Below are 22,052 nucleotides of genomic sequence, written 5' to 3'. Positions count from 1 at the left end.
ACGGCCCTGGTAAAATCTAGAGTCTTTTGCAATAGGCCTCTGCAGTACCAGTTTCAGATTCTGCAGGCCAAGCTTCAGCCCTCCCAGTGCGCACATTTTGGGCCCAGTCCTACTCCTAGCGAGGCCAATAGCAAAACATCCCTTGATTTTAACAGGATTAGAACTGAACTCTTTGAAATGAATGAATGCAAAAAACCAGCTGTGCACTGAACATTATGGCTAAGATTTGAATCACAAAAACAAGGAGGACGTTGCAGATCAGGGTTGCCACACAACCCAGATGTACTTTCATTTGTGGCACAGCCCAGATACCTTAACTCCTGTGAGTAGTTCTGAAGAAGTCAGCCGGATTACTTCCCTGAGTAAGGAATATTCATTAATGAGGAGGGCAGGACCAGGGGTTACATGAGCTCCGCAGAGCCCCAGCGTTCTACTCACCTAGTAAAGGCCTCAGCACATCGGGAAGGACGTGGCAGGATTGGGCCAGGAATGGGCACATTTAGAGTCATGTGGAATAGTGTGTGTGCTCCAGAGGGCTGAGTTAAGGGTGCTGTCGTTGGACAGCAGGCCGTGGCATCTCTGATGCATTTACATGTTCACCAGTAACACTCTCTGGTAAATTCCCTAAACGAGAAATGCTGAAACGTACCATGTTAAGTCACACACACATCATCTCTGAGAAGAGATCAGTGCATTAAGAATTATGACAAGCAGCTAAGATTGACTGATTATTATTATTATTATGTTTACACAGCCAGACATAGAGCCTGTGGCGCAGAGGAAGGAGGGAAAGGAGGTGGGGGAGACCATTTGAACTGCCAAGCCGCTCCTGGGAATTAAAAAACTGTGTGTGTGAGAAGCAGCGAGAGGGAGGGAAGTGAAACCCCAGGTGTGTCCTGGCTTTGAAGAGACCAGTGTACATGATGGTGATGACTTTCTCTTTTCTTTTCCCTGCTAACACAGATGTCCCCAAATCAGGGGCGCGGGGGGGGGGGGTATTTTCCCCACCTTTACACCACTCCCTAGAATGATGCGTGTGGTGGTGGGTTATCATCAAACAGCCTAACAACCCCCCCCCCCCCGACTATTTGTTCCATCCCATTTAACAGCAATGGAGACTAATCTCTTTGGGGACTGAGGCCGGGGCCCGCGGACGCGGGGCAGACGCTCCACCAGCTGAGCAGAGCCTTGATCTCATTGTGTCCTGCGGTCACCGCGCCGCTCGCTGCCCCGGGACTCCAGAGGCGGCCCCAATCCGCTTTGAAGCGCTGCGGGTGTGAACGGGGGCGGGAGCAGCTGCAGGCAGGTGAGGCGTGGAGCTGTGCAGCCCCCACCTGATTCCTGTGACTGGGGGGGAAACTTCCCTTCTCACTCTCGCAGCCTCGCATCAACTTCTCCCCCCGGGGGCTCCCTCCTGCCTTTGTCTCCTGCCTTTGTCTCCTTCTCTCTCTGGGGACCACCAGCTGGGGGAGCAGCCCCGCGGGGGCGCGCCTGGGCTCGGGAACGCGCACTCTCCCTTTCCTCCTATTGCAACACCAGCCCTTCTGTCTCCGCACAACCCCCCCCCCCGCCCCCAGCTCTATTGCTAGCAGCTCCATCTGATCCCCCCACCCCTCTCCCCTGGGCTTCCCAGCGTCCCCAGCTCCTCTGCCGGCTCTGCACATTCCCCCACTGCCTCTCGCCTCGCCCTCCCCTGTCTCCTCCTCTTCTCGGGTGTGGACAGCCCCCCCCCCCCCGCCTCCTGAGCCAGGCAGATCGGCTGCTCCCCTCCCTGCCTCTGCCGTCCGGGCTGACTCCAGAGCCGAGGAGCTGCAGACAGGTAGGCAGCGGATCTCTCCCTCCCTGCACCCCTGACCTTGCAGCTCGGCTCAGCCCTCTTCTCTGGGGAGGGGGCAGGGAATGGGCAGGTTCTCTCGTCCTCTGCCGGGACGCCCCTCACCTCCCAGGCCACACACCTTTCCTGCCCATCCCTCCCTCCCAGCCCGGCGGAGAGCTGTGAGATGCCGGGGGTGGCTGACTGCCCCGCGGCCCAAACACCTCAACTTCCTTAGGCTGCCCCGATCCCTTCCCCCTCTGGGGTTCACAGCCCCTTTGGAGGGGGCTCCCCATCACCCCCACACACCTGGGCAGCTCGAGATCCCGCTCCCCCACGCCACTCTCTGCAGTCCCGAGCTCTGGTCCAGTTCGCCTTTGCTGATTTCAGCTACAGCTGGGAAGAGTCTATGTGTGTGTGTGTGTGGGGGGGGGGGTGATGCCTTTACATCATGTTCCTGCTTAGAATCTCCCGGACTAGGCTGAGGGCGGGGGCGGGGGCTCGTGCTGCTGCTCCCGTGTTCCTGGTTGGTGCCAGTCTAAAGTCACTTTTAGCCGGCGATGGCTAAGCTAGGGGGAGGCAGCCAGCCTTCAGCTTTCATTGTGATGACAGGATCCCTCTCATTAGTGCATTGTTTGAGTTGTTCTACCTCCCTGTGCCTGATCCCCCCCCCACACCCCCAGGATTATTGATTCTAGTCACTGTGGTTGCTGGAAAGGCTGTGGCTGGGATGTGGTTTAATCCATTCAAAGGCCCCCCCAGGCACTGTCTGTTCGGAGTCTGGTCTCTCACAGGGTTTTTTATTCCTTATTTTATTGCTTATTTCACAGGCAGGCCCGTTGCCAACAGGGTTCATTATTTCGGTTGTGGCGGGTTCCTCCGAGTCATGATACAGTCACTTCTAACTATCGTCTGCACAACAGATGCCAGTTATGTTTCTTAATGCATGGCAGAAAGGTGGTGGGACTTAAGAACCTGAAATATTTATAGCGCATCCCACTGATTAGGTCTATCTAGCGATCTGCTCTGGGATAGATCTTTGGAGATGGGGCCATGATTACTGGGGTCAGTCCGTATGATTAATCATCTGCTCGCCCTCGTCTCCATTCATGCTGAGAATCAGACACAGTTGCTGTTTCCCGGCTCCTTTAAATCTCAGTCACTTTGGATATTATTAGAGGCTCTGAGTCACTTTAAGATCCCGGTACTCCATTCACCTTGTCTTCCTGAGTTTGCTTGTTTGTGCCTTCTACCCTTTGTTTTCCTCCATTCAGTTGTCTAGCTCCCTTTGCACCTGAGAGTAACCACACTGTCCTATTGATCCACGTCTCCTCAGCCTGCACTTGCTCCATCGGGAAAAGTTACCATGATGGAAAGCTTCTGTTTTCCTGTTTTTTTTTTAAATAATAATTGTATTTACAGAGAAACACATGCACACACCTCTCCCAATTGCTCCCTGATTGACCTCTAATCTTCTTCTGCTGGTGAAAGTGGGGTTGTGGGTCTGAATTAGCTGATTTTGGCATCAGCTAATGGCTTATTACAGCAGGTAATTCATCATATAGAATTTATGTGACATTCATCCAATTCATAGGTGAAGTCTTCCATCAGCACAGAGTTTGGATGGAAATTGGTTTGCATTTTCATTACATTTCCCTTTTATAAAATTGTGCATTTCTCTTGTGAAAACTGATTTAAAAAATCAACGCTTATCACGCAAGGAATAATGTCAGTATCTTTCTCTAAATGAGCTGATACATGGGGACAAATTCACCCCCTGAAATGATCAAGCATATTGGGTCAAATCCCCCCCCGAGTGTAACTCCAGTTGGCTGGATGCTTTTCAGTGGCGTGTGCAGTGTCCTTTCCTATTGATCATCCCCCATTTGTCACTCTGCTTTGTGCATGAAATTAGAGATTCTTCAGTGCCGTGGTGACAGCAAGTGACTATATCTTGGATGCTAATCTCAGACTCATTGCCATTTTAATCTCATTATTGGGAAGAGGAGACCCTGTTTGATAGCAGGTCACACGTCTCTCACCAATGATGGCTGTGTCTGCCGTTTTGTGAAGCCCCGGGGGGGACAGCAGAGCAGAGGGTACTGCATATTCATCCAGGTGCCCCTCTTCCATTTCCATACCATGTCCTATCTGTCTGTTCCACCTTCTAGGACATTGGAGGCCCAGTCCTGCAACCCTCTTGCTTCCTGTGAGTGACATAGTTCTACTGAAGTCAATAGAGCTACTCACATGAGTAAGAGTTATTCCCAAGGGTACAGGTAGAGGACTGAGACTCAAGGTAATAGGAAGGCAAGGCCCATCTCTTGGGAGATGAGAGATTTGCAAGGTGTCCAGCACCGCTCAGAGCCAAAGTGCAAAACCCTGGAGGCTAGTGGTGACCTGATGGCAAACATATAAATGCAAACCTCCCACTGTATGTGAGCTGCTGAAGATGGGATTTCTTGAGTAGCATTACACATGTGACACTACGTCTCTCATCAGGAGGGCATCCCAGCTCTACCATTGACCACCAAAGCCAACATTTTCCAGTGGTCACTGATTTTCAGTGCTCCGCTTGAGACACCCTGGGCCTGACTTGCAGAGGGGATGAGGCCATCACAACCCCAGTGGGGCCCGCTTTGCCATGGCCTGCAGCTTGTGCAGTCATTCCTGCCAGGGCAAAGTGAGCCCGACGTGGACGTAATACACTGCCAGTTTGGAATGGTAGCATTATATGCTCACTTTGCACAGGGGTTCGTGACGACCCAAGGTGCAGGACAATGGAGAATCAGGCCCCTTTAAGGTGTCTTGGGTTGAGCATGCAAAAAGGGAGATACCCAGAATTAGGTGGCACTTTTGAAAATGTGGGTCTTACCCCTCTGTGCCTCTCTCCACCCGTTAATAAAACAGGGGTAATCCTAAGGAGCTGCCTCTCAAGTGCATTGTGCGGCTAAGGTCTGTAAAACACTCTGAGATCCTTGGATGAAAGGGGCCATGGCAGTGCAAAGCATTTACATTAGACAGTGTGGGTCAGGCAGCGGGGACCGACCATCTCTGCCATCTAGGCTCAGCAAGAGGCTGCAAAGTGGTGGTGGTGGGGGTTTAGGTGTTACTGAATATGATGCAGGGGGCCATGAAACGGGACAGGCGTGTATTTTCCCAAAGCCCATTCAGTCCTGTGTCAGAGTCACAACCCTTCCACAATCACAAAATAGGCCAAATTCAGCCCTCATACAAATGCTTAGGGCATTGCTAAATTTGGCCTTGGGACTTGCTTTTGTGTAACAGCTTTTGCAGTAACTGTAAAATGCCACACCAAGTTCAATAACGACAGAGTGAGAAAGGAGCTGCAGAGAAGAAGGCTCTTTCACCAAATGTGGTGACCAGGGACAAGGAGGAGCCCAGGGGTGGACAAATGAAGGGGGAGCAGGGTGGGGCTCAGCGAGGGGAGTGAGGAAAGCTGAAGCAAATTCATGGACCGTTCGGAAAAGGAGGAGGTGGATCCTGAAGGGAACTGAGTGAGCAGGCGGTTTGTGCTTCTTTGTCTGCACGAACTAGGTCTGAAAGCAGCTCTGGCACGGAACCTGTCCCGACTGAAAGCTCTTTACAAAGTCGGTGATAGGAATATGCAAGAAATGCTCAAAGCCAGGGACGAGGCCGTGGGCATTTCCTATATCTGGGGTGGTGGTGTTTGAGATGAGTGCATCTCAAACACCAGTGGTTTGAGCATTGGCCTACTAAACCCAGGGTTATGAGTTCAATCCTTGAGGGGGCCACTTGGGGATCTGGGGCAAAAAATCAGTACTTGGTCCTGCTAGTGAAGGCAGGGGGCTGGACTCGATGACCTTTCAAGGTCCCTTCCAGTTCTAGGAGATGGGATATCTCCATTAATTATTATTATAAGAGGGGGATGCTGGTGAAGGGGAGAGAAACATGTGAAGTTCCCCAGCACTTGCCTGCAGAAATAGAAAAACAGATGGCGAGAGCCCCTTTACCTTTGTTACAGTGAGCCCTGGCCCGGGCGGTTGGGATTCATTGTCCATCACGCCTGCCATGTGCGCACACAACACACACAGATGATGAGAGACACACGTACATTTGTCTATCCCTGCAGCTTATGTTCCTCTATCTGGAGCGCCGTGAGAGCTGTACACTGTAGCACTCCCACAGCGAATTAAATTCCTTAAAGCCAGGGATAAATCTGGCCCAGGTTTCTGTTCAATCCATTTTGATTTAGCCCCTGGAGCGCACAAGCTGGTTTCCTCTGTGCTGTCTGTCTGTCAAGAGTCCCAACATTCTTTGTTCATGGGCTCAGAGCTCCTGCTTCCGTTCCCCCCATCCCTACTCCTCCAGATATGGAGTGGGAGGCGGGGGGATTGTTAGATATTTGAATGAATTTGCTGTTGGTCTGATGTCTTTGCTTTATCCCCGAGGAACCACCTTTAAGTTGGGGGCAGAAGATGGCTGCATTTCAGTGGCACAGTAAGTCCCTGGCTTTTCTCTGTAGTGACTACAAATGACAGAGCACATTAGTGCAAATTACATAGGTGGGTTTTGTGCTACAGATGCCTGCCCACTAGGAACTGGTCTGAGCCCCAACAAACTCATGTCTCATATAAGCTACTGAACAGCCACTACTTACCCAAGTTGAATTCAAACTGGTGACCTAGAAGTGGAAGGCTCTATAGCCCATTAATAATCCCCGAAACCATCCTGTCTGCACCAAGGGTATTTTTAGGACCATTAACAGGCTTGGTAGTATTTGCTTGAGACCCTTCACTCTGTTAGCAGGTGTTGATCCTGCTGGGAATGTTAAGTGGGTCCTCCTGACACACGGAGGGGGGCGACTCATTACCCTGCCTGGATATAGGGGAGGCAGGAGTAGCTCTCTAGAGGAAAGAGGATCTAGGGTGTGGGCCAAGCAGCACTGAGGGAGGAATCCTGGGAGCAGCCAAGCCTGGGGGAACTTTATAAACTTTGTTGATTAAGCCGGACCCCAGGAAGGAGGTGAACTTTTGTCTCTACACTATGTACAACTTTGTTTCAGAGCAGGCTGGCAAAGGCATCTCCTTGCAGGGCCAAATTCCGCTCTGACTTAACACCCCATGTGAACCTACTGAGGTCAACGCAGAATTTATCCTGTTACGAAGAAAGTGGAGTGCAGGTGTCGGACTGATGCTGGCTGCTATGTCTCTGAAATGCACAGCACAAGGGACTTGGTACAAGTGCGGTGCTCAATCAGGAGAGAGGCTACGCTGGAGCTTGGTTTGGAGGGAGGAGGATCAGGAGCCAGACTGGCTGCTGATGGGAAGAGCAGCAGGGGGAGGCTGGAGAAGATGCAGACCGGTGTCAGAAATGAATGGGGTTGTGTGTGTAAAGCAAAGGATATTGCAGATGGGAAGGGAGAACTTGCAGACTGTGCAGGGAAAGAGGATTGGGCCTAGGGAGATGGGAAGTAGAGGTAGCATCCGGATTTGGGCATATGACTGGGTGATGCAGAAGAGGATGCACTATATGGAGGAGTCCCATGTTGACAAGGGGCATTGTAGGAGTTGCCCTTTAATGGAGCAGCAGTTCCATTAATTCAGGGTGGCCCGAATGTATGCTGTTATCTTTAGAGCCACGCAGGCAGGACAGCAGCATAAACACTTCTTAGCTCCTCTGATGACAGGGGCTGTATGATATAACGTATTTATTAACTGCATTATTATTGCAAACCTGTGCCCTCTTCCCCATGCCCACAGATCTAGGGCAGAGTGGAGGTAGCACTCTGGCCCCTGCAAGATTCCAAACTGTATCATGCCCTCAGGACAGCTGCTAGGTCCAGGGACTGTGCGCTGCACTTTCCCAGTTGGTGAAGAGCTGCATTTAAGTTCACAGCAGCATTTAGCCCTGCAGGGGGTTTCTGCATCTGATTCTTTGTCATCAGGTCCCCAAACGAACACGTGGCTGGGGTAATGTTCAAGTGGAAAGCAAAGGGCTCATGGCTGCACTAGTGATTGTGATGTGTGGCCCAGGCAAAAGCCGCCTGTTTAATCCACTCTTGGCACTTGCTGTTTCTTCCGCTTGGCACCCTCCCATTTCTCCCGTGGATGAGAAGGTGAGACACTGTTCCCAGTCCTTAGAATTCAGAGTTGCCAAGATCCAACTGACTTGCTCTAATTTAAAAAAAAAAAGATGAAAATGTTCTGGACACAGAGATACTGGTTTTTGCTCAACAATATTTATTGTTTCACTGGCCTTGGCGTGGGAGCTGCAGATGCTTTGCTAAATGGATTCCAAGTTGTAACTCTAGATTTTGCATGAACCAAAATGAAATGCTATTTTGTAGCATGACTTCCCTTGGCAAATAAGATATTCCAGGGCCTCGCAAAGCCATGCTTAGACACGCGGCTTTCCTTGTTCATTAGCAGCCCTAAATAAAGGCACGGGTGCTGTCTACACTAACACTGCTTAGGTCTGAACTTCCAGGGGAGGGGGCTTTTCCCGGTGGGAATGGAAAAGTATGGAAGGGTTTGCCTCCTTCCACTCTCTAAAGACCCGCATGCAGTAACTGTAGGAAGGCTGTGACAGAGCTTGCCAGGGATGAATAAACAGGGTTTTCACTAGAGGACTGAAGAATTCCTTCTTATGAGCACATCAGTTGCTCCTGGCAGCCAGGGCTTCCCTTTCTTCCTCATGCGCTGATGACAAATCCCCAGCAAAATGTGCAAATGGTAAAGATTCTATCAGTACCAAGGAATGGGCATTTGGCGAGTCCTTTTAACTCATGTCTTTCATGTTTAATTAAAGTTTGATTTCTAACACGCGCGCGCTGAATCTCCCTTACACAGAAGTCCTGCTTTCCTGGGAGCTAACCCTCAGAAAGCTGAGCTGGCCCATTGGCTCGGGGTGGGGCTCCTCTATCCCGTCTCAGGGCCAGATTCTGCTCTCGGTAATGCAGGTGTGAATGCAGAGGAGCTTTCACTGACCTCAGGGGAGACGCTCTGGATTTACACTGAATCTGTGTCATAGTTTGAAACTCAGGGAAAACATCTTAACTGTGGAAGAGAATCTCAGGCCTCCTATGGCCGGTTTCATGAAGCAGCGGTGGGGCTGGCATCAAAAGAGATGCTAGTTATTCCCCTTTCCTCTGCTTTCTTGTCATGCTGACTCTAGCCGGACAATCCATAGAGGCTGCCTGGAACGTGAAGGGTTAATGGCCGCTGGGCAGTGGTCTGAGGTTTAGCCATTGCAGGCATGTACTTAGGAGGTGCTCACTGGGGTGACCAGAGGTCCTGATATCAGTGGCTTTGTCTTATATAGGCAACCCCGCCCCGGGGGAAAAAGTGTCCTGATTTTTCACATTTGCTATCTGGTCACTGTCCTGGGAGCAGGGGGAAATTAATCGGGAGTGAAGAGAACTGCGGGGAGGAAAGATGGTGTGCCAAGCTCTGCACCCCCAAAGAGACACAGTTCTTCCTCTTTGATATAGTTTTTGTTACAGTCTCATATTAAGCCGAGTCCACCAGGACCAGCGTTAGCCCTGGAAGCTTTTTTGTGGTCTAACCCAGCAGAGGAGGTGAAGAGCTGCAGTTAAATTCTAGAGACAGTCAGTGTCCTCAGGGGTTGGGCTTCCCATTGCTCTAGCCAAACGTGTATTGCCCTGACTCAAGGGGTCCAGCCTCCTCAGTGCCATGGTAATAACGGTACCTCTGTCCCATGGCAATAGGTGCACTAGAACGGCTTAAGAAGTATTCTCAATGGGGAAAGATTGGTTTTGGAGAGGTGGGGGCAGAGATGAGAGAAGATGTGTATGATCAGGGCAGTGAAGTCTGTACATTGATTGTATGAGGGTCTGAAGACCCGTCTTAGAACAGAAACTTGAGCAGTAAGGAAACCATGTGAGAAATCTGAATACAAAGAGAAGTTAATAATATTATTTTGCCCTCGCCATTCCATCTAAGGATCTCAAATGGCTTTACTGACCTAACAAGCCTCCTGATGCCAGTAACCCCATTTCACAGATGGGGAAACCGAGGCAAGGAGTGATGAAGTGACTTGCCCACAGCCACAGAGTGGCAGAGCAGGGAACAGAACCCAAGAACAGCAGCTCAGAATCCCAGTCCCAATCCCCTATTCGGCTCACGAGACAGCCCTCCTACCCTTGTCAGTCTGACAGAGATGACTGGAAGCATTCGTCTGCCGCCTGGCTACCCTTCAATGGAACACTTCCAGGGTTTACTCAGACCCTGCTTTGCTTTAGCTTCCCTGGTGCAGCCCAGCCCCAAGCCAATCACCTGCCCTACAAGGCCATCGGCTGCTTCCAGTTCTGACAAGCCAGCCGTGAGGAGGCCCAGAATGCCAACCTGCCTGGCAGGCAGCTCCAGCACGACAGCTGGTGCTGGGCTGCCCCACCATTGCCCGTAGGAGCCAGGATCGCATCTCTAGCTCCTCGGATGGCAGGAGGTAAAAGGAAAAGGTAGGGGGGCTAGTCCGAAATCAAAGGGAGGCATCAGCATTGATTAATGAACTTCATTTGCACATGAAACTGGAACCTCTCCTCCCCTGCAGGCCTTGCCCCTGCTGCTGTAACCAAGGCTGGAATAGGAGGAGGTAACCAAGGAGGAGGGACTCATTCATTGCCAACCTTGAGCCTTCTCAGGCTGTGTTCTCATTCAGTCCTGAATCTTGGCCTTCCTCCCACTCCATACTGCTTCAGTCCTGGCCTCCCCCTGCGCGCCATGTGCATCCAGTCTCGAGGACCCTCCTCGTTTGCTGCGCTCCTTGGCCCTGCCTGCATGTTATAGTCATTGACCCCTGGTGTCCCAAGAGATGAGAGGTGGGGCTAAGCTGCCAACGTGGGTTCTGGACTCCAACTTCCCCCAGAGGACAGGGCTCTTCCTATCTGGTGAGGTTTGGTTTTGGAATGTTGGGCCGATGCTCAGTTTGTCTGAAATCAAAGAAACTGCCCGTTTATGCCAGCTGAGGTGCTGGCCTAGGGGCTCTAGCCTGGAATGTCCCCTTTACTCATTGGTTCTCAAACTCACTCCTTATCCATGTTAAGTCAGCATTCCCCAGACAGGAGACTCTTTGTATCACAGACACAACTGCAGAGTCAGTGTTTTCCCACGTAACAGGCTCATTGATCCAACTATGTCTTTCCTTTGGCTATTTTTCTTGATGCAAGGTTTTGCTAAATGCAGGATCTGCAAGGATTGCATTCTCTTTGCCAGGAGGAGACATGGGACGGGGTGAGTAAATTCAGCATGTGATGATACTGCCTTCCGGGCACCCTCCTTCTGCTGCTCACCCTCTTGGGTCAGCAGTGTGGCATAGAGGGCAAGAGTGAGCGTCAGAGCACCTGGATTCTGTTCCCAGCTCTGCCAGTTTGTGATGTTGACCAAAGCACTTAATTTCTTGGTGTCTCCCCTGTTCCTCAAAAGGGGGATCACAACACTTGGCAGTCTTTGTAAAGCATGTTGAGAGCCTCAGTTAAAGCCACATTCAATGAAACTGAAAGGCAGAAGATTTCAAACTGATAAAAGGAGAGGCTTTTTATTATTATTATTTTATTTTGCATAATGCTCGGTTGGCCTGTGGAACTCATTGCCACATGATATCATGGAGGCCAAGAGCCTAGCAGAGTTCAGACCAGGACGAGACTTTTATATGGCTAACAAGAACATCCAGAGTGGTGCTATTAAGGGATAAAAACACAATCCCCCAAGGCTGGAGTGCAGCTGTGGGACCAGTGAGTGTGATGTGTTTAAAGGGCTGATCTGAATCCTGGTATGGGAGCAGGGCAGATAGAAGGGGGTTTTGTGGGCTCTACAAGGCCTGGACTCTTTGATGAGCTTGATGTTGATTATATGTTTATCTCAGGTGCAGCAAGGCGCCCAGGATTATGGCATCTTCCTCCTGCTCCTTGTCCCCTTTCTTTTTCTTCTGTGTCCTGGTTCTCTCTGACATCCGCCCAGTGGGCTCCCTGGACCCTGGCACCCAGGACAAAAACATCCCAGAGAATAACAACAACCTTCAAAACCAGGAGCTGTGGCAGCATCCGCCCCGAGCAGGGCACCACCGCAGGCATGGTGGAGCCAAGAAGGACAGGGCCCATGGCATGCCTTCCAGAGGGCAGGTGTCTGGAGAAGAGGCCCTCAGGCTGGCAAGTGGGACTCCAGCAGGGGAGGACCAGGGAGCAATCCAGCGGCCAGCTGCCCTGAAGCAGCAGAAGGACGTGTTTCTGGGCTTTGAGTTTCCATATCCTGAGAGGGAGAACCAGTCCCCCGGGTCGGAGAGGGGGAAGAAGCAGAACCGGGAGCACCGGCGGCACAGCCGCAGGGAAAGGCTGAAACAACACAGAGGTAGCAGAACCCTAAGGGACTCAAAGGGACCAAGGTCTCCTGGCCACTTCAGAGGGCGAAGTGTATGTGGGTGTGGGGGAGGGGCAGTGTGTGTGGAGAAGGGATCTGAGGGGGCTCAGTGTGTGTGTGTGGGGGGACAGTGGCTGGGGAAGGGCAGTGTGTGTGGGGGGAAGGTGGCTGGGGAAGGGCAGTGTGTGTGTGGGGAAGGTGGCTGGGGAAGGGCAGTGTGTGTGGGGGGACAGTGGCTGGGGAAGGGCAGTGTGTGTGGGGGGAAGGTGGCTGGGGAAGGGCAGTGTGTGGGGGGGAAGGTGGCTGGGGAAGGGCAGTGTGTGTGGGGGGAAGGTGGCTGGGGAAGGGCAGTGTGTGTGGGGGGAAGGTGGCTGGGAAGGGCAGTGTGTGTGGGGGGACGGTGGCTGGGGAAGGGCAGTGTGTGTGGGGGGACGGTGGCTGGGGAAGGGCAGTGTGTGTGTGGCAGGGGCAGTATAGGGGGAAAGGTGACTGGGGAGGGGCAGTGTGGGGGGATTGGCAGTATGTGAGGGGAAGGTGGCTAGGGAGGGGCAGTGTGTGGGGGTGGAAGGTGCTTGGGAGGGTCAGTGTGGGGGGGAAGGGCAGTGTGTGTGTGAGGGGGAAAGTAACTGGGGAGGGGCAATGTGGGAGGGAAGGGAAGTGTGTTGTGGGGAGGGGCAGTGTGGAAGGGAAGGGCATTGTGTATGGGGGAAGATGGTTAGGGAGGGGCTGTGTGGGGAGGAGGGGAAGTGTGTCAGGGTTCTGGGGGTGAGGGAGGAGGGTGATTGGAAATGGGCAGTGTGTGTGTGTGTGTGTGTGTGTGTGTGTGTGTGTGTGTGTAGAAGTGTAGAGGAACATGGAAGGGTGTCTGTGGGCAGTGTGTATGGGGTTAGGTGGTTAGGGAGGGGCTGTGTGGGGAGGAGGGGAAGTGTGTCAGGGTTCTGGGGGTGAGGGAGGAGGATGATTGGAAATGGGCAGTGTGTGTGTGTGTGTGTAGAAGTGTAGAGGAACATGGAAGGGTGACTGTGGGCAGTGTGTGTGGGGGAAGGTGGTTAGGGAGGGGCTGGGTGGGGAGGAGGGGCAGTGTGTCAGGGTTCTGGGGGTGAGGGAGGAGGATGATTGGAAATGGGCAGTGTGTGTGTGTGTGTAGAAGTGTAGAGGAACATGGAAGGGTGACTGTGGGCAGTGTGTGTGGGGGAAGGTGGTTAGGGAGGGGCTGTGTGGGGAGGAGGGGCAGTGTGTCAGGGTTCTGGGGGTGAGGGAGGAGGGTGATTGGGAATGGGCAGTGTTTGTGTGTAGAGGAGCATGGGAAGGTGTCTGGGGGCAGAGTGTGTGGCTGCTGTGATCTGGTGGGTGAGCATATGTACAAAATATGCACAAGAAAATGTTAAAACGTTGAAATCTCAGGTTGTCACAATTCATTGCTGTTTTGTAAAAATTATCTGATTTTGGGAGGGAAGGAAACCCTGAAATTTCATGGCGGTTGGGTTGTTTTGGCTTTCTTTGGGGTTTTTATTGTTGTTGCTTTTCCTCAACTGGTCCAGTTTACAAACACATCTCAGCAATGTTCAGAACCTCCAATCTTGACCTTGGAACGTTATGTTACCCGAATTGGAAACGAATACATACATACATACATACATACATAAAACAATTTTCATCCACATTATTTTTATTTATTTATTTATTTATTTATTTATTTAACATCAAAACTTGAATACTCATGATTTTCAGTCAAGCCAATTTAGCAAAGTTGTGTGAAACATGTAAATTTTGCAGGTGCCAAATTACACTAACAGAATTTAAAAGTCGCTTTAATTTAACAAGGGCGCTGCTTTGCTTCTCAGTTCGAGCTATGTATATGCATGACTCTGGGGGCCAGTTTCTCAGCTGGTGTAAATCAGCATTGCTCTATTAAAGCTAATGCAGCTAGGCCAATTTACACCAACTGAGAATTTGGCCTCCGATATTTCCCAGGGCTCACCTCAATCTCTTTCTGCCCTCCCTAAAAGAAAGGGCCCTTGGTTGCTTTCTTATGGGACTGACTGCTTCACACAAGGCCTAGGGAGGAGAACACAGAACACTATTGCTGGTTTCAGGCAGTATTTTTCCCAGACTGTTGCAATCTTCCTGTGTAGACATAAATTTAGCTTAAGGTGTAAATTTAAGCGGATTTAGTTAAACTAGTACAAAGGGCTGTGTGGACGCTCTTACTTCAGTTTATCTTAAACAGTCAACTAGGAACAGATTTACATAGAACCAAAATGAACTCCTCTCAAACTGAAATAAGTGTGTGCACACAGTGGTTTGTGGTGGCGTAACTATACTGGTTTCAACCTGATTTAAATTAAACAGTTACAGCTTACTAATTAAGGGTGGGCTACTCAAAAGCACCCAGCCCTACTCTACTCCTATTGACTCCAGCGAGCATTGGCTGAATCCCACAATATAGGTTTAAATCAGTGGCCATGCCCTGTTTCTTTCTATGGAATTCCCAGATAAGCTCTTCGGGGCAGAGATTATTTTGTTCTGTTTGTACAGCACCAAGCACCATCGGCGGCTAGGTTGGCACTTCCACAATACAGATTAATAATAATAATAATTAATAATCAATAAAAGTCTGTGTCAGCCCCTTCTGAACTTCCCCTGGGAGAGACGGATTTGGAATGAGACCGATTTGAACTGCTTCCCCCACCCCACGCACCTTAAGGTCTAAACGCATTTGATGTCTGGCTCCAGATTTAAAGGCTGCAGGTGGTGTTGTGGTGTAACTATCCTCATGGGAAATTCGGTGGCCCCTAGCAAGGAAAGGGATGAGGAAGATTAAGTTGTTGTCCTTGTCACCTTCTGTAGGCAAAGGCCCTGACCCTGGGCCAAGCTCACTGTATAAGAAGCCTGAAAACTTTGATGGGCAGTTTCAAAACCTCCAGGTGGAGGAATTCACGGGTCTGGCTCCCACGGTGCTCCTCTTCACCACGCTGGAGACAGCGGCTTCTACTGAGGAACCATCAGCTCTTCCAGCCGCATCCCTTCGGCCCCAGGTAAAGGTGCAGCTGTTAAACGCACTGGACTCTCCACCACAGCCGCTGGCTGGAATTGTCAAAGTGACCTAAGGGAGTTAGGTGCTCAGCTGTCCTAAGTCAAGCTCGGTGGTGGTATGGAGGCTGATGATGGCTAGCTATCCCCACCTGGAGCCAGCAGGATCCTGGGAGAGGAGACAGGTAGCTGCTTGGTGCCACCATCTCCTTCACAGTGATCAGCTCTCTACTGAAAAACACCCTCTCCCCACCCAGTGTGAGACCCCAAGACTTCCCCATGAGCTACAATGCCCTCCTGCCCCTTTCAGGCATCTACTTTCCAGGTGTATTGTCTGACTCAAAAGCTCTCCTAAAAAGTGCAGCTCCTTTCCTCAGAGACACCAGAGCATCTCCTCACTCAGGAAGATCACCTCCTTTGATTGAGACATCTCCCCTGCTAGCCACTCAGCTTCCCAAAAGCACCCTGGCATAGAACGAGAGCTCGCCTGGAGAGACAGCGTGTCCCAGGATACGTCCAGAAGCCAGGAACTCATGAGTCCTCGTCCTGGGCTCTGCCACTGACTTGCTCTATCGCCACAGGGTAGGATTTTCAGAAGCAAGCAGCATTGACCTAACTGCTCCTGTTGAGGTCACCAGGAGTTTTATCTTTGGCTTCAATGGGAACAGTGAGGCCGATGCTGAACCATCTGTGAAATGGGGGTAAAAATCCCCACTTCTGGGGAGTTAATGTCCTTAAAGTACCTGCTGACATTTGCCTGCGGGGCCCGACAGAAGGACGTCCTACTTACTGCCTTGCTTCTTGTCATCTGCAGGCCCGTGTCAGGCAAGGTGGGGACGTGATGCCCACGCTGGATATGGCTCTGTTTGATTGGACAGATTATGAAGACCTCAAGCCAGAAATGTGGCCATCTGCCAAGAAGAAAGGTATCCAGGGGACCTACCTGTACCCTCCACCATCTCTCTAAGGCTTGGGGTTCTCAGCTATCCAGGAAACTGGAGGACAGACTTGGGGGTGAAGGAAGGAGTAGGAGAGACAGCCAAAAAGCTTAAGTTGTCTTATTGCATCGGTTAGATCGTGCAGCTGATTATACCTAACACACCCCTGCCATGTCTGTACCCAGACTTTGTGCTTGTCAAGATGAGGATGCACATTTTAGCTTTATAAGCTTCCATGCGAATACCCATCACAGACATTTCTCTATTGCCATGCAAAACCTGCTGAACCCTTGGTCTACCACAAAGGGCATTTGGATGGTATAAGACATAGATTTGCCAACTTCTTCCTTTTATTTTATTATCTGGCTCTAGTCTGTTCAAGTCTCCATATTGAGCAAACCACATCTCTGCTGTATCGAGTGATTTATCAGGTTCAGCTGGAAAGAGAACAATGTTAGTGCCAACGGCTAAGGAATCTGTGATCGTTTTCCAAGAGCTAATCCACGAATCTAGCTATGGAAAGTATTGTTTTTATAACTATCTCCATTAGCTGGGGTTGATTCTTTTGACTCCCGCTAAACCCTTCCTCTGTCCACTTGTATTTCATGTTCTGGAGCAATTTGCCCTGAGCTGGACAAGATGTGGTTTGCGTTAGGTTCAGGCTGAGGGAGATTCCAATAAGCAACGAAGCCTGTGAGGAGCAGAGATGAGACTTGAACTGTAGAAGTTTGGACCAGATCAGAACTTCTCTAAAGTTTGAGGTTGTTTGGATCTAGGGATGGTTTGGTTCTGGGCCTACCTCTAGGAAGGAGAGCTGATCTTAGAAGCTTTCAAAGACCTTCTGTTCCCCATGAGCAGTGGGAGTGCTGGTCCTTTGGACTAGTGAGAGGGAACATGGGAGAAGGTCAAAGTAACTTAGCACCTGCTAAAGAAATGCTGCTACTTCACCAACCCAGACCGCAGGAAGGTTCAGGCTGCTGGAAAAGATACTGCCCCATTGAATTCCATCAGCTATTTGCTCTTCTCCCTAGAGAAACACCGTAGTAAGAGCCCCAGCAGTGGGAATGAAACCATGGCAGCTGAAGGAGAGCCATGTGACCATCACCTTGACTGCCTCCCAGGTGAGCACCAGCCTCATAAAAACAAATTCATTCATTGCAGAGTTGGTTGCAGACTCTGGAATGTTTGGAATCCAGGCCTGGATTCTGTGGCTGGGGTCGGGGGAGGGAGGGGCGACATCCCCCTCTGACTTATCCTAATTTTGAGAAATGAGTGGGGTGCCGAGGTGAACGTGGAGTCTGCTGTGAACATCCATGTTCCGACAATGCACTGGGGGTGTCCGGGAGGAATTCCTGCTCCAGGCAGGTGCCGATGGGGAGATAATTCAACTGCATTTTCTCTCCTTTTGACCATCTCTTGATGGCTCGCTCGCTGTGTTGGCAGGCTCCTGCTGTGACTTGCGTGAGCATCTCTGCAAACCGCACAATCGAGGCCTTAACAACAAATGTTATGACGACTGCATGTGCACTCAAGGTGAGTTCAGCTCGTCGCTGGTGGGAGACCCCCACATCCTTGTTTTCTTCTTATCGCTGGTTCAGTGGCTGGCTACAGAGATTATAGGGGGCAGTGTGGTCTAGCAGTTTGAGAGCCGGGACCCCTGAGTTCTAATCTTGTCTCTGCCATTAACTTACTGCATGTCCATGGTCAAGTCATTTAATCTCTCTATTTCCTCACCTGCAAAGTAGGGAAATTAATCCCTCCATACCAGTCTCAACAGAGGAGTGTGAGCAATAATCCATTAATGGCAGTAAGGGGCTTTGAAAATGCACCGTGCTATATACTTTCTAGGCAGATTTTTCTCAGAGGTGTATGTGGTAGCAGGATATTCTAGACCCAGGACCTTATTCAAACATGATGCTGTGATAGATTGGCCTCAGGAGGGTGCTCCTATGGAAATCCCAGTGGGGCTGCCCCAGGCCCGGTTTCATGTTTAGGCTGCTTAAGTTAATGACAAGTATGCATTCCTTATCGTATATTGATATCCCATGAGATACGGAGGTAGGATAAATTTGGAGTCGAGCGAAGCTCTGATCATATGTGTTTTTCTTATGGGGGAACTGAATGGCCCGGGGGCATTGGTAATGAAATGCAGAACCTTTCCCCTTTTGGTAGACAGGTCTGAATGCAGCTCAGAGCAGTGGTATCCAAATACACGTGCCATCTTCTCAGTGACCTGTGACATCAGTCCAGTTCCCAGTGGACAACTGCCCACATCATAAAATCCATCACTCAAAGGCAATTTTGTTGGCTGTCTCACTGCAGAAGCCAGGGAGACTGAAGTCCCCTCTCACCCCTGAAAGGGTCTCTCTCTAGGGGAAGCTGTGCTGTCCCTGCTCTGTGGAGCAAAAGAGGGCTCTTGTCTCCAGGGCTGTCCATGCAGCGCCTTCCAGCAATACCAAGGGCCAGCCATACATCATTGTCTTCAGTGGAGGTACTTGGATTTGCACTAGCTGGCCCAACATTCTAAATACTTTCCTAGTTTGTAAAGCATGTGTCTGATTGACAAGAGGCTAACTAAGAAGAGGCACCAAAAGACAAATGTGCCAAGTCCCAGCGACAGATGAGTTACCTGGGCAAATTCCCAGAGTGAAACACCCTTATTAGGAAGGCTGTTCATTGGTACCTTTTTAAAACAGAGGCTGCTTTCCTAGTATACATATATTACTTCTTCACCAAAGGCTACGTCAACCAGCATCACATATTCCCTACACTTTAGGACCTGATCCAAAACCCATTGAAGTCAATGGAAAGACTCCTATGGACTTTGGTGGGCTTTGGATTGGGTTGTCAGTCAACGCTGTCAGAAGCCTCTACCTCCTCTCCTGAAGTTTAAGAGAGTTAAAGTAGCAAGGGGAGCTCCCCGACCATTGCTGCTATCATAGTCGCACATTAGCCGTAATTTCCCAGTGGAGAGATCGCTTAGACAGTAATAGGAAGTAATCGGGGGAGACCAAGCAAAACTTCCTATGGATTTTCCATATTGTTGTCTGTGGAATTTCTGAAGAGCCTGTGAAACACTCTGTCTGCACCAATGAAATCTCAGCCAGAGACGTACAGACGTCACCTTTGATCAGTGAGCTAAATAGCGTCTAATAAAGAGACAAGAAAACAATAAGCCCTGTAAGGTCCAACGCAGGTGATGGGACTTCTCTGCCATTCTGGTCCAAATGTCTCACCCAACGTTATGTTCATGGGACAGTCCCCGTTGTGGTGGGTTCTGCCATTGACACCATGAGTCACATGTCCTCACTGCTGACCTTGCCTCCGCTTCCCCTACTGTAAGATGAGGACCGGCCTAATTCCTTGAAAGCTCTATTCACCAGCACACACGCAGACTCCAATACAATTCCGTGTGTGTGTGTGTGTGCGCGCACGCATACACCCAGATTACTCCCCAGAGCAGTTAGACCATCTCACACTCATCATCTGTGTCTTCTGTGCAGGGCTACGTTGCTACGCCAAATTTCACCGGAACCGAAGAGTGACCCGGCGGAAAGGGCGTTGTGTGGAGCCGGAGTCAGCCAGCGGTGATCAGGGATCGTTCATTAACGTGTAGAAGGGGGCAGAGATTCATTTCCAGCCTGGAGGGTCAGGGACGAGTTATTTATAACTAGCAGTGGGAAGGGGTGGGAAAATATCTACCAAATGATTGAAGCTGCAGGCTCTGACCGGGCAGGGCTCCAACAAGACTGATTCTGGTGATGAGATGAGGGTAGTTGTTCTCCACCTTTTCTATCCCAGTACCGCCCCCCCCGGACATCTCTCCCATCTCACTGGGACCCCCCACTCCCATCTAGCGGAGTGACTGTGGCCCCCTGACCCCAGTTCATGACCCTGGAGTTGAGAACCTCTGAAACAGGGGAAAGGGGCCTTATATTGTCTCTGCTGAGAAGAAAAGAGAATACAAGACTCTCTTCTCACTGCAGCTAAAGTTGCCTCCTTTAGGTTGAATGGAAGCCAGGGTTTAAGTCTTTCGCCTTGGTTATTTCTTGAGAAGACTGGGAGGAGGTCCCCTAGGATTCCTGGGTTCTGGGACAGGTGGGCGGGTGTCCTTGTTCTCTCCTGCTTGAAACCTATATGGGAGATCAGAGAAGATGACCAGGAAATTGGATATCCTGAACTGGACCATTGCATAGGACATGCCCATTCTCTGCAGACCTGAAATTCTTGCTTTCCCTATGCCTTATCGCCCACAGCCAGTCAGATTCTTTCTTCTCTACCTAGGATTGTGGGGCAGTGACGCACGGCTAAGCAGTGCTTTAGTGATACTGCTTGCCACTCACTAAACAAACACCTGCCTTCACTGGTGACTCTGTCCAGAACCCACACTTCAGTGTCTGCGTGGGGTAATTTGGAAGATAAGAACCTGAACCTCAGCTGGTGTACGAGGCTGCTGCTCCATTGACTTCAGGGGAGTTTGGCCCATTTTGCACTACCTGAGGATCTGGCCCTAAATGCGTAGGTGATGAGTCACTGGTTCTTAGCTCTGCTCTTCGCTTTGCCAGAGACTCGCTGTGGGGCCAGGGTGAGTCACTCTACCGCTCGGTGCCTCTGTTTCCCCTTCTGTACAATGGAGATGTCTCCCTCCCTCCTTCAGTTCATTCATGTTGGTGATCCACTTTTCAGACCCGCAGGTGCACTGTGCTGTTGGCAAGGGGTGCCAGCCGGCACGCTCCCTTTCAGAGGATCAGCCACTCGGCATGCACTCTGATCTGAGTGACCAGGCAGGTTTATGAGGGGGCCCTTGGCAAGAGGACTCCATTGGGGGCTAGTGCAGTTAGCCAGAGGGTCTGTCCCGGGAGTCAGCACCGCGGCATTGAGACACAGGGAGATGTTGATTTTGCTTTTCTTCAACCAGCAGCCAAGGCTGGAACGAGGCTCACCTAGCCACAAGGCCATGCCCTGTTTTGGTTCCCACTGCAGTTTGCAGACTGTGAGTTCCTGAGGCTGTCCCTTCCCCATCCCTCTCTCTCTCTCTCTCCCACGGAGGACAAGCTGGTTAGGATGGGCTGAAGCTAAATGTCCCGGCCTGCAGCTCTCACTCATTTGGTTCTCCTTTGGAGTGTGGGTTTTTTAATTATTATTTTTAGGAGTTTTCTGGGGAAATGCAGTTTTCCTAGTGAACAAACAATACAGTTTCTGGTGACGGAAGGTGGGGGAGGGCTGTTACCTTGTAGTACGTCCTGTGTCGTGTTGCATGTGCATTTGATTGCGATGTAAATAAAGAGATGATAGTTATCCTTTGCCCCACGCTTTCTGCTTCCTTGCCTGCCTCCATCCCTGGGACAGGAGTCCATCAGAGAGCCTTTGTGAGGCTAGGTCTGTGACCTCTGAGGAACACCTAGGTGCTTCTGACAATAGTGCATAGGAATTGCCCTACTCTGGGGCTCCATCCTGTCAAGTATACCATCTCCAACGTCAGCTGCTTCAGAAGAAGATGGGAAAACAGCCTGGCACTAGGCAGCTATGGAATAACCTGCCCACAGAGAACGGTTTCTTCCCCACTCCCAAGGCTGGAGGCTGTCTTATGCTCTGAAGAATGAGGGTTTATAGTCCTTCCAATATTCTTTTTGTTGTTCTTGTCATTATAACTCCGGATATGCTTGTTAGGCATATAAATGTCCAGTCCTTTTTTAATCCTGCTACGTTCTTGATCTCCATAATATCTTGTGGCAATGAGTTGCACAGGCTAACTTCATTGTGTGAAAAAGTGGTGTTGGTTAGACACTAGGTGACATTCTCACTGAGTCAGAAGGGTGACCATATGTCCCGGGACAGTCCCTTTTTAAAGCCCTGTCCCTGCCTTCCCCAACTTTTTTTTCCCAAAAGGAGGCATTTGTCCCGTTTGCTCTT

At 50.6% G+C, this 22,052-nt stretch overlaps 1 protein-coding gene across 2 annotated transcripts; it reads left to right on the top strand.

Moving 5' to 3' along the window:
* The first annotated feature begins 1,674 nt into the window (after positions 1 to 1,674).
* Positions 1,675 to 21,444, top strand: DRAXIN (dorsal inhibitory axon guidance protein). Of its 2 annotated transcripts, none has more exons than XM_054009227.1 (7): positions 1,675 to 1,819; positions 11,678 to 12,159; positions 15,019 to 15,206; positions 16,016 to 16,127; positions 17,171 to 17,260; positions 17,583 to 17,672; positions 19,643 to 21,444. In XM_054009227.1, the coding sequence occupies exons 2-7, from the start codon at positions 11,700 to 11,702 to the stop codon at positions 19,753 to 19,755; spliced, it is 1,053 nt and encodes a 350-aa protein (XP_053865202.1). In that variant the 5' UTR covers positions 1,675 to 1,819; positions 11,678 to 11,699; the 3' UTR covers positions 19,756 to 21,444. The 2 variants fall into 2 exon arrangements, with proteins under 2 accessions (XP_053865202.1, XP_053865203.1); XM_054009228.1 differs by lacking the exon at positions 1,675 to 1,819 and adding an exon at positions 10,991 to 11,046.
* The last annotated feature ends 608 nt before the right edge of the window (positions 21,445 to 22,052 follow it).

The sequence above is a fragment of the Malaclemys terrapin genome, chromosome 19, assembly GCF_027887155.1.
Source record: "Malaclemys terrapin pileata isolate rMalTer1 chromosome 19, rMalTer1.hap1, whole genome shotgun sequence".
Taxonomy (NCBI): Eukaryota; Metazoa; Chordata; order Testudines; family Emydidae; genus Malaclemys; species Malaclemys terrapin.
This window is presented reverse-complemented; position numbering and strand designations above follow the sequence as displayed.

What these genes read in the sequence shown, in the direction of transcription:
- DRAXIN (XM_054009227.1), top strand. Translation starts at nt 11,700, where the DNA reads ATGGCATCTTCCTCCTGCTCCTTGTCCCCTTTCTTTTTCTTCTGTGTC. An exon ending in AAGGCTGAAACAACACAGAG is followed by an intron (nt 12,160 to 15,018) that starts GTAGCAGAACCC and finishes CACCTTCTGTAG; the next exon opens with GCAAAGGCCCTGACCCTGGG. An exon ending in CCGCATCCCTTCGGCCCCAG is followed by an intron (nt 15,207 to 16,015) that starts GTAAAGGTGCAG and finishes TGTCATCTGCAG; the next exon opens with GCCCGTGTCAGGCAAGGTGG.